Consider the following 14,362-nt stretch of genomic DNA (forward strand, 5'->3'; position numbering starts at 1 on the left):
GAAGTTAGTCTTCGCCAGAGACCATTCTTGTCGAATATATCCCCTTCAACATTCCCCCCCCCCCCCATTCCTTTACCCCTTAATTCCCCCACCAGCAGGTTTCTCAACTCTTTAACATACAACCATAATTCACAATATTTCAAAACTTTTCCATGCAATACACCTTCCTACAGGTACCTCGACCCTAAGTTTAAGAACTCAGTTCCTTTATTCCTTCAGGTCTCGGAGTCTTTCTGGGGAGATCTCCATTTTGCTCTGTCCACCTTCTCCCAGCTCGAGGTACTTCTACTTCCACCTCCTTGGTGGTGTCCCGATGTTGATCTTAATTCATCAGGTAAATTTGTACATCCCATTTCTGCCAGGTTCTTCCAGGATCCTTCCGGTTTTAGTAGCCTGCGAGATTTGTCACCGACCATGACCTGTAGTCCAAAGGGGTACAACCACTTGTATCTCAATCCTTCCTTCTGCAGATAGGTGGTGACCTCTTTAAATCCACGTCTCTTTGCAGGGTCATTTTTGCCAAATCTTGATAAATCTGTGGTTTGCATCCTTTCCAATGGATCTCTCCAAGAATTCTGGCTTTTTTCCAAATCTTAACTTTCATTGAGAATTCATGGAAGCACACTACAATATCTCTGGGTATATTCCCTCTTTGTGGACCCAGGCTCCTGTGTGCTCGATCAATATTGATAGCTGCTAACTCCTGCTCTTCCCCTGCTGCTGCACCAGACTGCAAGATGTACTCACTAAGCTCTTTCACCACCGTCACTGCATCTTTAAATTGTTCATCTTCAGGAACTCCTTTGATTCGCAGGTTACACCTCCGTGTTCTATTTTCTAAATCTTCAATTGCTCTCTCAAGCTCTTTCCTGTGCTGCTGCTCATTCGTTATTCCAGCCTGGAGCGTGCCCACCTCCTCCATCAGTGTTTCTACCTTCTCTTCAGTCTCTGCCATCCGACCACCAAATTCTTTCACCTCCGCATGCAGTTCCACTACTGCTGTTTGTATACTCTTTCGGGTCTCTACCAACTCAGACTTCATCTCCTTGAACCAGCGGGATATCTCTTTCATATTTACCGCCATGTCGCCAGCCTCTGCAGGTTCAGGTTCGTGGTCCATGTCGGATTCCGACTCTTCAGGCACCATTTTCGCTCTCGTGTCGATACTCTCTGGAGGAATATTTGAATGGCGACAGTTTTCTCCTTGCTGCCATCAGTGCCCAATACTTAGCGCTGCTCTGTATTTGCATTTTTTTTCTCGTCTGACTCGGGGATTTTGGTGCTTTTATTCGGACTCCAACGGAGCTCCGGTTTCAAGTGGCCATTCGCTAGCTCCGACGTCACTTCCTCTCTCTAAAGATTTTTTTTTTCTCCCCCCAAATTTCTTCCTGTAAAATTGGTTTCCATACTCTACGTCAATTTTGATCAGTTAGAAAATGCTTTGATTGAGATACTTTCCATTCCCTTATTCTGTCACTTTTAGTTACCAGGCTATTACAATAGTCTACCTGGGATGCACCAAGTCTAATCCTAAGAAGTTGCAATCCCTTCAAAATATGGCGATCAAACTCCTTTGTCATGCGCGCACATTTGGCCATGTCATTCCCCTACTATATCAGCTCCACTGGCTACCAATAGAGAAATGGTTAATTTTTAAAACTCTTATCCTTACATTTAAGGCTTTTAGAGTGGACCTCCCTCCCCATTTATCCACTCTAACCATTCCCTACACCCCAATACTTTTCCAGTCCCTCAACAATCACCGGCTTTGTCTTCCCAGCCCTAGATTTGCCCAACTGGAATCCACCAGGCATTGAGATTTTTATTTTACAGCCTCCTATTTCTGGAATTTTGTGCAGACCTATCATTCAAATCCACCTTGAACGCTTGGCTTTTTCATCAAGCATCTGACTCAAGGTGGCTGTTTGGGTAATATCACTGCTCCCCTCCCTTGATTTTTTTTTTAAACCCTTGACCCTATATCTTGTTTTCCATGGTGATTGAAATTTGTATGTATGTTTCTCTTTTGTATCATTGAAACTGAAGTTCCTTTTCCTATTTCTGTTTACCTATCTTCCTCGGTAGGTTTGCTGTACATCACTATTACAAATGCAAATAAATAAATCGGAACAAGAATGTCCACCCGTCTATTCATTAGGGGCAAAATAAATCTCTGAAAATTTTATGGCATGGGATGAAAACTGGCATAAAGGAAAAACTGGTGATATGAAAACATCAAAAATGGGCCAAACCAGACCTGGGGGGGGGGGGGGGGGAGAAATAAGCTCTCCCTCTCTCCCCCCTGAATGGCCCCATGCATTTCTACTGGAGAAGGAGCTCCAGCTTCTGGAGCATGGAAAAATTAATGGAATGGAATGAAATTTGCCTTGTGAGAAAGTCAAGACACAAAGACACAATGAATTTGAAAATGGCCAAAATCTGACTAGGGGTTCTTGAAAAATAAGCCCAGAAAATATGGCTAAATGCATTTCTATACGAAAAGAAGTTCCAACTTATGTGGCATAGAAACTTAGAATGAAATGTTGCAGTTAAGAGAACAGGGCAAGGTAGTTTAAAGGTGGAATTCCCTAGTCTTCCAAACCCCACACTACCCCTTACCCTCCATCATCAAAGTCACTCTCCACTGTCCCACACCCGCAAATTTACCCCCTCCAAACATACAACTGACATACCACCCCGCCCCTCAACTGCCACACTACTCTGCAAACTGCCCCATCCCCAAAACCTGTCTCCTGAAACTGCTCCACACACAAAAAGTACCCCCTGTAACTGCCACACTACCCTAAATACTGCCCGCGTCCAAAAAGATACCATCCAGAAACTCCCCCATCATAGAGCAAACTACCTCACTCACATAAAATTCCCTATCTGCAACTGATACACCAACCCACAAACTACTTCACCCACAAAAGCAGTCCCCCACAAGTGTCCTTACATGACATGGCCAGGGCCAGATTAAGAAATTGGGAAACTACATATGGGAAAATTAGGTTCTTACCTTAGTAATTTTCTTTCCTTTAGTCACAGCAGATGAATCCATTACGAATGGGTTGTGTCCACCTACCAGCAGGGGGAGATAGAGAACACTGAAAACCATAGTGCCTCTGGACGGCTAGCTCCATCTGCCTCTCAGTATTTTGAAGCTTCCAAAGCAGTGTTAAACCGCAAAGTAGCATAACATGAACTTTCCTCACAGCGAACGAATGCCCCAGAACAGGAGCAATAACACAAAGGAGGGACGAACTCAACCTCCTGTAGTAGAACAGAAATCCTGAAGACTGTTTTCCAACTTCTCCCAATGAGGGAACATGTCTGCAGGAAAAACTGAACACAAAACAGAGTCAATCAGGGAGGGATCATGGATTCATCTGCTGTGACTAAAGGAAAGAAAATTACCAAGGTAAGAACCTAATTTTCCCTTCCTTGACACCAGCAGCAGATGAATCCATTACGAATGGGATGTATCAAAGCAATCCCTAGATAGAGCGGGAACAAGCCACACCACGCGCAAGCACTTGTGCTCCAAAAAGCGCGTCCCTGCTGGCAGCCACATCCAGCCTGTAATGACGGGCAAAGGAGAGCTTAGAAGCCCAAGTAGCTGCACTACATATCTCTTGAAGAGAGAGTGCTCCCGTCTCAGCCCAAGAGGAAGAAATCGCTCTTGTGGAATGTGCCTTAAAGGCGTCAGGCGGAGGCCGGCCAGATAGCAGATATGCAGAAAAAATGGCTTCCTTAAGCCAACGGGCTACAGTGGCTTTAGACGCTGGAGACCCTCTGCGAGGACCTGATAACAATACAAAAAGGTGATCAGAGGTCCTGAAAGCATTAGACATCTGCAGATACTGCAACAGAGCCCTGCGCTCATCCAGAAGGTGCAACTGCCCAAAAGATTCCGGAAACTCCTCCCTAGTACAAGAGGGCAGATAAATAGGCTGGTTTAGGTGAAACACTGAAACCACCTTAGGCAGGAAGGAAGGCACAGTATGTACCGTTACTCTGGACTCTGAGAATTTCAGAAATGGGTCTCGACAGGACAGCGCCTGGAGCTCAGACACCCGTCTCGCCATTGTAATGGCCACCAAAAACACTGTCTTTAGAGTCACATCCTTCTCCGAAGCTCGCCTCAGCGGCTCGAAGGGCGAACACTGGTTCCAAGCCGGACAAGGGGCCCGATCGGGAGGCCGGAGCCGAAGCACCCCTCTAAGAAACTGTGCAATGTCCGGATGTGAAGCCAGGGAGAGGCCAGCAACCTTCCCCCGAAAACATGCCAAGGCTGCCACTTGAACACGCAGGGAATTATAGGCCAAGCCTTTTTGTATACCATCCTGCAAAAGGTCAAGTATCGGCGAGACAGAAGCCCACATGGGTGTGATCGCTTTAGAAAAACAGCAAGCCTCAAACTGGCGCCAGATCTGAGCATAGGCAACGGAAGTGGAACGCTTGCAGGCCTGCAAGAGAGTGGAGATGACCTTGTTAGAATAGCCCTTGCCTCTCAATTGCGCCCTCTCAATAGCCATGCCGTAAGACCAAAGCGGCTTGGATCCTCCATGGTCACCGGACCCTGCGTCAACAGGTTCGGTACCAGAGACAAAGGAAGGGGAGCCTCCACCAGCATCCGCCGGAGGTCCGCATACCACGGCCGCCTGGGCCAATCCGTGGCAATGAGGATCACCACTCCTTGATGCAGCCGAATTCGTAGGAAGAGCCGCCCTATTAAGGGCCAAAAAGGGAACACATACAGGAGGCCTGGGGGCCAGGGGTGAGCCAAGGCATCCAACCCCGCCGAGCGAGGATCTCTCCGTCTGCTGAAAAAGGACGGGACTTTGGCATTTGTGCTTGACGCCATAAGATCCGCTACGGGCGTTCCCCATTTGGTACAGATCTGAAGGAACACTTTGTCTGCCAGTTCCCACTCCGCAGAGTCGATTTGATACCTGCTTAGAAAGTCGGCTTGCACGTTGCTCTGACCTGCTATGTGAGCTGCTGACATAGTAACAGAGTAGATGACGGCAGAAAAAGACCTGCACAGTCCATCCAGTCTGCCCAACAAGATAAACTCATATGTGCTACTTTTGTGTATACCTTACCTTGATTTGTACCTGTCCTTTTCAGGGCACAGACCGTATAAGTCTGCCCAGCACTATCCCCGCCTCCCAACCACCAGTCCCCGCCTCCCACTACCGGCTCTGGCACAGACCGTATAAATCTGCCCAGCACTATCCCCGCCTCCCACCATCGGCTCTGGCACAGACCGTAGAAGTCTGCCCAGCACCACCCCCGCCTCCCGCCACCGGCTCTGCCACCCAATCTCAGCTAAGCTCCTTAGGATCCATTTCTTCTGAACAAAAGCTGCAGATGTAGCTCGGCCCAGTGGCATATCTGAGCGGCCTCTGCGGCCAGTGTTTGACACTGAGTGCTGCCTTGTTGATTTATGTAGGCAACTGCTGGCGTGTTGTCCGACAGAACTCTGACAACCAGTCCCTCCAGAGTCCAGCCAGAAGAGCCTGGAATATCGCTCTCAGTTTCAAGCGATTGATGGACCACACCGTTTCCTCGGGTGTCCACAGACCCTGGGCATAGCTTATTTGTACCCCGTGCTTTCCCACTCATGGCAGGCTCAATGTGGCTTAGGTACTTATTTGTACCTGGGGCAATGGAGGGTTAAGTGACTTGCCCAGAGTCACAAGGAGCTGCCTGTGCCTGCAGTGGGAATCGAACCCAGTTCCCCAGGACCAAAGTCCACCACTCTAACCACTAGGCCACTCCTCTACTCCAGCTTCCCTGGCAATGTGCTCCCCAGTCCTTCAGGCTGGCATCCGTCACAACCAGGCACCAATCAGGAAGCGCTAGCGGCATTCCTCGCTGCAGCATGCTGTCTGAGAGCCACCACTCCATACTGAGCCTGGCCGCAGGGAGCCAAGTGAGTCTGCGTTGATAATCCTGGGACATAGGAGACCATCGTTGAAACAGGGCAATCTGCAGAGGTCTCATGTGCGTTCTCGCCCATGGCACCACTTCCAAGGTGGCCGTCATCGACCTCAACAGCTGGACAAAGTCCCAAGCTCTCGGGCGAGGCATCCTCAGGAGCAGACGGACCCGATTCTGAAGCTTGCACCGCCTTTGGTCGGGTAGAAAGACAAACCCCGAGGCCGTGTCGAACCGGACCCCCAAATATTCTAGAGATTGAGAGACCCACCCACCCCTAGAGTGACATGTCTTATATAACCTCCCTATCAACCCACTCATTACTTTACCTCACCCATTTCTATTCTTCTATCACCTTCTCCCACTACTCTAACCAGAGTTACACTTAATCACACTGACCACCCTTCAACATCTTCAGTCCTTCTGTGACTGTTCTCTTGTGCTTGACTGCTTAAATATTTTAAATTTAAATGCTTTACTTTTTGTCTATTAGATTGTAAGCTCTTTGAGCAGGGACTGTCTTTATTCTGTGTTTGTACAGCGCTGCATACACTTTGTAGCGCTCTAGAAATGTTAAATAGTAGTAGTAGTAGTAGGGTCAGGTGACTTTTGGGTATATTGACGACCCAGTCCAGAGATTGCAGTACTGAAACCACTCTGGCTTTTACATGACGACTCTCTTCTGCAGAGTCCGCTCTGATGAGCCAGTCGTCGAGGTACGGGTGAACCCGGATACCCTCCCGCCTGAGAAAAGCAGCTACTACCACCATTACCTTGGAAAAGGTTCGGGGAGCTGTGGAGAGGCCAAAAGGCAAGGCCCGAAACTGGAAATGGTTTCCCAACACCTCAAACCGGAGGAACCGTTGGTGCGGGGGCCATATAGGAATGTGCAAGTAAGCTTCTTTTAGGTCCAGAGACATGAGGAATTCTCCTGGCTGTACCGCCGCAATGACGGAGCGCAGGGTTTCCATGTGAAAATGCCGCACTCTTAGTGACTCGTTGACTTTAAGTCAAGAATGGACCAAAAAGACCCACCTTTTCACGGCACTACAAAATACACGGAGTAACGACTGCAGCCGTGTTCGGCAGGAGGCACAGGGATCACCGCTCCAAGGTGCAACAAGACTTGTAAGGTCTCCTCTACCGCCACCCATTTGACAGCAGTACCGCATCGGGACTCCACAAACACGTCTCTCACCGGGGCACCGAATTCCAATCAGTAACCTTCTCTGATCAGGTCCAGGACCCACTGATCTGAGGTAATCTTGGTCCACTCCTCAAGAGGGAAAGGCATCCTCCTACAGATGTAAAGGAGAAGTGGACTGGCGTCCCATCATTGTGAAGAACGGCCCTGAACTCCTGGCCTTGAGCCTGCCGCTGCGGAGCGTTTGTCCGAGCGAAAGGAGTTCCTCTGCTGAAAGCGGGCACGTTGAGTAAACCCAGCAGAGCGCCCCGGGCGATACCTTCTAGCTTCATGGAAGCGAGGTCTGGAGAAGGAGGGAACCACTTGACCCTTGGAAGAAGGTCGCGGCCTATCCTCAGGTAACCGCTGGGGTTTAGCATCCCCCAGGTCTTTAACAATCTTCTCCAACTCCTCCCCAAATAACAGAAGGCCCCGAAAGGGCAACTTCACCAGCCTTTGCTTAGAGGGCAATGCCGTAGCCATAGAAGGCGGCGGGTGGACACCGCCACAGACATCTGTTTAGGCGAAGCTCTGACCAGATTATAGAGGGCGTCAGCTAAAAATGACAAGGCCAACTCCATGCGCGGTGCAACCTCAGCGAGGGACTCCGCACCATCCACAGGCTGTTCCACTGCCTGTTGTAACCAAGAGAGGCAGGCTCGAGCAGCATAAGAACTGCAAACAGACGCCCTTAAGGCTAGGCCCGAAATCTCATAGGACCGTTTTAGCGCTGATTCCAGCCACCGGTCCTGAATGTCCTTCAGGGCAACCCCTCCCTCTACTGGGAGGGTGGTCATTTTTGTCACCAACATGACTAAGGCATCCACTTTAGGCATCCCAAAACGGGCCAAGTGCTCCTCACTCAGAGGGTAAAGATGCCCCATCGCCCTGGCCACTTTCAAGAGACCCTCGGGGTCAGCCCATTGAGCAGAAATAATCTCTTGGATGGAGTCATGCAAAGGAAAGGCACGAGCAGGCTTCTTAGTACTCGCCATCCTCGGATTGCCAGAGGAGGCCTTGCCTTGAACAGGGTCATCAATAGAGAGGGCCTGTAAGGCATCAGAGGTAAGTGCTGGCAGCTCATCGCGGTGGAAAATCCGAACCACAGTGGGATCATCCAGATCCAGTGGCAAACCGGCTCCTTCCTCTGGCTCTTCAGACCACGAAGGCCTGCCAGATCCCTCAGAGTCCCCACAGCGCGACCAGGTGGGGGAAAGGGGGGAGCGTCACTCTCCGACGGGGAATTTACCCGTTTATGCTTAGCGTGCATCCAACGCTCAGGGGCATCCACGTCTGGCATCAGCCCCAGGCCATCATCAGTCGGAGGGGAACCAGGTAGCAACGCAGTGTCAGACACCTGCGGCAGAGCTCTTTTCAGCATGAAGGCTTTATGTAAAATAAGCAGAGAGGTGTGGTAGCCATGTTAGTCCACTCTTAAGGTTATCAATAGAAATCAAACAAAATAAAACATGGAAAAGAAAATAAGATGATACCTTTTTATTGGACATAACTTAATACATTTCTTGATTAGCTTTCGAAGGTTGCCCTTCTTCATCAGATCGGAAATAGGCAAATGTGGTAGCAGATAGTATATATGAGTGAGACATCCAAGCATTACTTTGACAGTCTGACAGGGTGGGAGGGTGGGGGTGGGTAGGAGGCATGCATGGGGACATCAAAGCATTTCATTGATATTCTTACAAACTCAGAGGAAAAAAACTCACCCTGACCTCCCGTCTCCGAATTAGGAGCCACTAGTGCAGGGCCCTTTTTCCCCACAGATTGGTAAAAGGACCCCTTAATTCTTTAGGCTCTTTCTTTTGGAATTTATTTATGATGTACATAGTTTCTTTTGCTATGGAGTATACTATATTTGTATGGTCACTCCAGTTCCTTTCATCATGGGGGTAAGCAATGCCATGCATGGGAAAGTCTTTTGGTCTGTAAACAAGATTTATTATTTGCTCATATTGCTGGTAACATTTATTGGAATCAACAGATTAGGTACTTTCAATATAAGTATAGAGTGTTTTTCAGAGATTCTATTTGCTCAATTGTATGTATTCCATTCAGGTTTACAATACCACAAATTTGTTTTATTCTAAAATTCACTATTTGTCCATGTCATTTTTATTATGATGAGTGTAAGCACTGCTATCTACGGGGAAAGTCTTTTGGTCTGTAAGCAAAAATCATTTTCCCATATTTTCAACAATTAATGGGATTTTATAGATATTTACAGTGTAGTAGCGCTACAGAAATGATTTGTAGTAGTATAGTAAGTACAGTGTGCCAGAGATTTTATTTGCTGAATTGTATGTTTTCTCTTTGGTGTTGCAATTTTATTATTTACTAGTAACGAAGGCCCGTTTCAAATCGCAATGAAACGGGCGCTAGCAAGGCTCCCCTTCGTCCCTTTGTGTCTCCGTGTGTCGCCGGCCCCCCTGCAGCCTCCGTGCGAATGTGCTGCGACCCTGGCCCTTTTGGCACGCCCCCCCAGCGTCCGTGACCGTTCCGTTCCCCCCCATGTGTGTGTTGCCAGTGCACCCCCTTCCACCCCCACCGATGTTGTCGCTGCCGGCGCTCCCCCCTCTCCGAAGGCCCCCCCACCCCACTGACCCGCCGAAGTAACGTGTGCTCCGCCCTCGACGTCATCGCGTTTTGACGCTAGGGCGGAGCAGAGCTACAGTGCAGTACAACGTTGGAGCTGAGAATGTGCTCTGCCCTCAACGTCATAACGTTTGACGCGAGGGAGGGGCCCACAGACTGTGATTTTGTGTGGCTTCAGAGCTTCGAACTTACGAACCTGGCTTCAGTGACGTCAGTGCAAATAGAACCTTGAGGGTGAGTTTTATATATATAGATTAGGATTTATTTACCACCTTTTTGAAAGAATTCACTCGAGGCAGCGTACAGTAAGAATAAGTCAAGCATCAGTAAAAATATTCAAACAATACAAAGTGTGGCATAGTATGCTATATTACAATGTCAACACAATGCAGAATAAAACATTTTAATAGACAGCATAGGGTGTAAGCAAAGATGGGACATATAGATAGATAAGACAGAGAAACAGGAGTAAGAAAATAAGGTGACTAATTTAAAGCAAGTTACACATAGGTCAGAATGGTGCTTGAAAATTATCTGAGCTAAGGTAGAAGTGAATAAACATGTCCTCCTATAGTATGTACAGCCAGTGTCACTCCTTGTGTAACTAGCAGGTTAAATACTTCTTCCATTAAAGATCTGGTTGAAGAGCCAAGCTTTCACCTGCTCCCAGAAGTACAGATAGTTTTGTGTTAAGCAAAGCCTTTAGGGACTGCATTCCAGAGTGTGGGGGCTACTACGGAGAAGGCTCACTGAAGGGTATCACATTGTGTGATGCCCTTTGGAGAGGGTGTAGTTAAGGATATGACTTGTGAGGACCTTAGTGACCTTGGAGGACTTTGAAGATCAGACATAGAGGCCCTTTTACAAAGGAAAGCTGAAAAATGGCCTGCGGTAATATAGACGTGTGTTTTAGGTGCATGCAGAATCATTTTTCAGCACACCTGTAAAAAATGCCTTTTTTTATTTTTGCCGAAAATGGACATGCGACAAAATGAAAATTGCAGCGCGTCCATTTTGGGTCTGAGACCTTACTGCTAGCCATTGATCTAGCAGTAAAGTCTCATGCAGTAACCAAGCGGTAATGACCTGCGCGCGTCAAATGCCACTTGGTGTGTGACCAATATGCGCGTCCAAAAATACGAATTATTTTTCGTACACAAGTATTGGACGCACACCAAAAATGAAATTACCGCAAGAGCCACGCAGTAGCCGGGCAGTAACTACATTTTGGCGCACGTTGGGTGCGCGTAGACACACGGCTTAGTACAAGAGACCCATAGAGTTTTAAATTTAGATCTGTATTGTAATGGTAGCCAGTGATGTTTTTGAAAAAATGGTGTAAAGTGGTCAGTTGCTTATTGTTTTATACTAATTTTTGTCTATGTCACTTCCATTAATTGTATGTGTTTCAACAAGTTCGATACCTACGCTGGTTTACTAAGCCGCTAGCGTGGCTGGCTGTGCACTAGTGCCGACACAGCCCATTCACTTGGAATGGGCTGTGTCTGCAATGCCACACAGCTTAATAAACAGACCCACTAGAGTATTAGTATTGCGAGTGCTCCAGATGTATTTTATTTGTTGTCACTAGTTCTTATCATGGACCCACAGTTTTTTTTCTAATAGGATGCCTTGTCTTCCCATTAGATATAATTCAAGTTGTTATGCATTTGTTATACTATCTATGTTATTTTATTATTTTTAGATTCCTGATGCAGGCCTAGTGGTCAAAAAAATGGCCCGTGTCAAGTCTTGAATAATATTAAACCTTTGAACCTATAGAGTGTCGACCTGTAATTATTCGTCACCTTCACTGTGTTGGGCTATTCGCTAGGATTGTGAGGGTTTGTTCTTCTGTGTGTTCATCTAAAGATAAACATGTAATAATCAACAGGAAACAAATCATTTTTTAAAATAAACTACGCCACTTGGGGTGGGGAGTGAAGGAAGAGGTAATGTGATTGTTTCAGAGGGTTAGTGAAATGAGGGCAGTGATGTGATTATGCCAGGGGAATGAAGTCTAATGTACTGAGATTCACAAGTTTGTGGAGGTAAAAAACATATGTATTGTTACAGTGATGGGACTCTCAACACACATGTGATTGGGAGCCATTCTAGGTTAGAGATCTTTTTGTCTTCAGGGAGAGTCAGTGACCCTGTTTGTCGCATAATACTTGCTAAAGGTCCATCACAGGCTAAATCCTATTCTGTCCATAAAGACGGTTGATACATCCCAATAAAATAGGCTTCCAATGCATGAAATAGCCAATAGGTCAGCCAGCTGTGCTTGAAGAACAAATCCTTAGTAAAGAGACTTGCTGAAAACCATGCTGCTACCATCCAATCTAAAAAGAGTAGGGTCTTCACAGTTTGGGACCTGGAGCAAACTTAAAAGACAAACCACCACACCATAAAATCACACCCTGTCAACACTGAAAGTCTATATGCTCTATTCAGGAAAGCCACAGTACTAACATTAAAGGAACAGTACTGCACACTGCGAGATCTGTAAGTACTGGAACAAGAATTTAACAGCTTAGTGTTTCTGAATATTTATCAAATTTAGTTTAACTCAATTGTTCAGTCCTGAATTTAACCATGCAGAGCTACTCATGTAAACACACCTGCATCAAATACTGTAGGAAACTGCAAAAAGTGATTTAAAAGATGACAGGCTTCAACAGTAGCATTTTTAAAGAAATTAAGTTCTGCCATATAATCTTAACACATAAAACAATACTTGAGCCAGCTGTTTTCAGCAGAAAGCTGCACTGTCTCTCCTCATCACCAAAGTGTACACTTGTTTCAGCAACTAAGGTCAGCAAGATGTGATAGCGGGGAAACTACAAACTAAAACTAACCTGAGCAGGACCCAAAATGTCCCCTTACCACATGGAAGGCAAATAAAATCGTAATATTTCCAGAGTACAACTTTTAGGTTCAGTATGATAACATCGGAACTGCTTTTTCTTTTATGCATGACACACATGTAAACAGAAATAATCAACACATACGGGTTTTTTTCATGTCTGTATGTATAGATATATCATATGCATCACGTACATACACAGAGGCTTTCTTTTTTTTAATCTATATGTCCGTATTACCTTCTTCCACAAAATCCAGCTGTTCAGTGGTATCTTGCACTTCCCTGCGATCACTGTGACAGTCATACTCAAAGCTTTCTTCATCATTTACAGAGTCCACTAAGGACATTCTGATAATTATTCCAGTGTGAGCAATAAAAATAGGTCACCACATCCTAGTACGGGAGAGGAGGGGGCTCCACCATCCCTGTGGGGCTGCATCAGAGCCGGGATCAAGGGGCTGAAGACTCCCACTGACAAAGCCACCATCCTGGGCAGCCGCAGTCACATACCTGCAGGAAAACATGTCACTGAGCTGACTGTTTGTGTGCATTGCCACTGCCTTCAACACTTCTGTCCTGGCATGGGAACTGAGGGAGTCGCCCTGGGCACTAGCAAAATGCTGCAATTAAGCACCATGACTCAATAAACAGCCCCTGGTTAAAGAAATATTTTGAATAAATGTGGTTTGATTACTGCAGGCCTGGTTTTTGGTTAATTTTTGTGGTTAATGATTATTCATTTCCTCAGCACCCCTAAGTGCAGGGTGAATGGTAGCTTCCTACAAGGTTTCATAGCAACTGCAGAAACAGGTACTGGAAGACCTGGGTGGGGACTGGGTGCATTCCAAAGTACTGCAAAAGTCACCTTTGTCAATTATACATTAACCCTTCAGGTATCAGATTTTACAAGTGCTCTAAACAAAGCTTCTAAGGAAATGCAATGCCAGACAGCACCAAGACGGCAAGTTTGGCTTCTGCAGAATACAAATAATTCAGAAGCTGAAAGAAGCCACATGCAGAGAGGAAAACTGTGAGAGAGAGAGAGAGAGAGAGAGAGAGAGAGAGAGAGAGAGAGAGAGAGAGAGAGAGAATATTCAAAAGACAGCTGTATTGCCTCACTCCCAAATCTAACAGAGAACTGAACAATGATAACTAAAGATAAGCACCCACCCAAGGCCAGAACTAGAGACGCTGGCGCCCCAGCGAAAAAAAAAAAACTGTGAAGTGGCTCAGATGGCCAATAGCCATGCTTGCCCCTCCCTTCCCAAGAAAACCAGTTCCTGAAAGCACTGCCTTTGCATACACCTGTTAAGTGACACATCCGATGTACTTTTAAATCTACCATACAATGCTGGCCATTCAAAAGCAAGCCAGAAAATCAGGCGTCCAAACCATGGAAAGTCCTAAAACCTGTCATCAATTTCATTTTTATTTTTAATTGAAACAAGTTTTCAAACTTACTACATCCAAGAAACACTTGAAGATTAGGAGCTACAAAAGAAAAAATAATAATTCAAAAAAAGGAATTCTGAAGGTTTTATAGCTCCTGAATCTATAAACTACGTTAGGTCAGAATAAAGAAAAATGTTCCCACCATATAAAATCAAACTTCAACAACGAAATTTCCAGAACAACTGTATTCCCCGGACCCAGGGCTTTTGGTTTTAAGGTTTGGAGTGGACCATCCTACAGAAATCAGAAAATCTACAAATATGGGAACAAAGAAACCCTGCGCCTGAATACAGTATTGCAGT

At 46.3% G+C, this 14,362-nt stretch overlaps 1 protein-coding gene across 3 annotated transcripts in view; it reads right to left on the reverse strand.

The window, feature by feature from the left end:
• The window catches only part of TRAK1 (trafficking kinesin protein 1), a 140,925-nt gene extending 127,841 nt beyond the window's left edge, over positions 1–13,084 (reverse strand). For all 3 annotated transcript variants that reach the window (XM_030203331.1, XM_030203320.1, XM_030203309.1), the window contains exon 1: positions 12,847–13,084. In XM_030203331.1, coding sequence (XP_030059191.1) covers positions 12,847–12,955 — 109 coding nt within the window. In that variant the 5' untranslated portion in view covers positions 12,956–13,084. The remainder of the gene's footprint in view (positions 1–12,846) is intronic.
• Between the last annotated feature and the right edge of the window lie 1,278 nt (positions 13,085–14,362).

Source organism: Microcaecilia unicolor, chromosome 1 (assembly GCF_901765095.1).
Source record: "Microcaecilia unicolor chromosome 1, aMicUni1.1, whole genome shotgun sequence".
In the NCBI taxonomy this organism is placed as follows: Eukaryota; Metazoa; Chordata; class Amphibia; order Gymnophiona; family Siphonopidae; genus Microcaecilia; species Microcaecilia unicolor.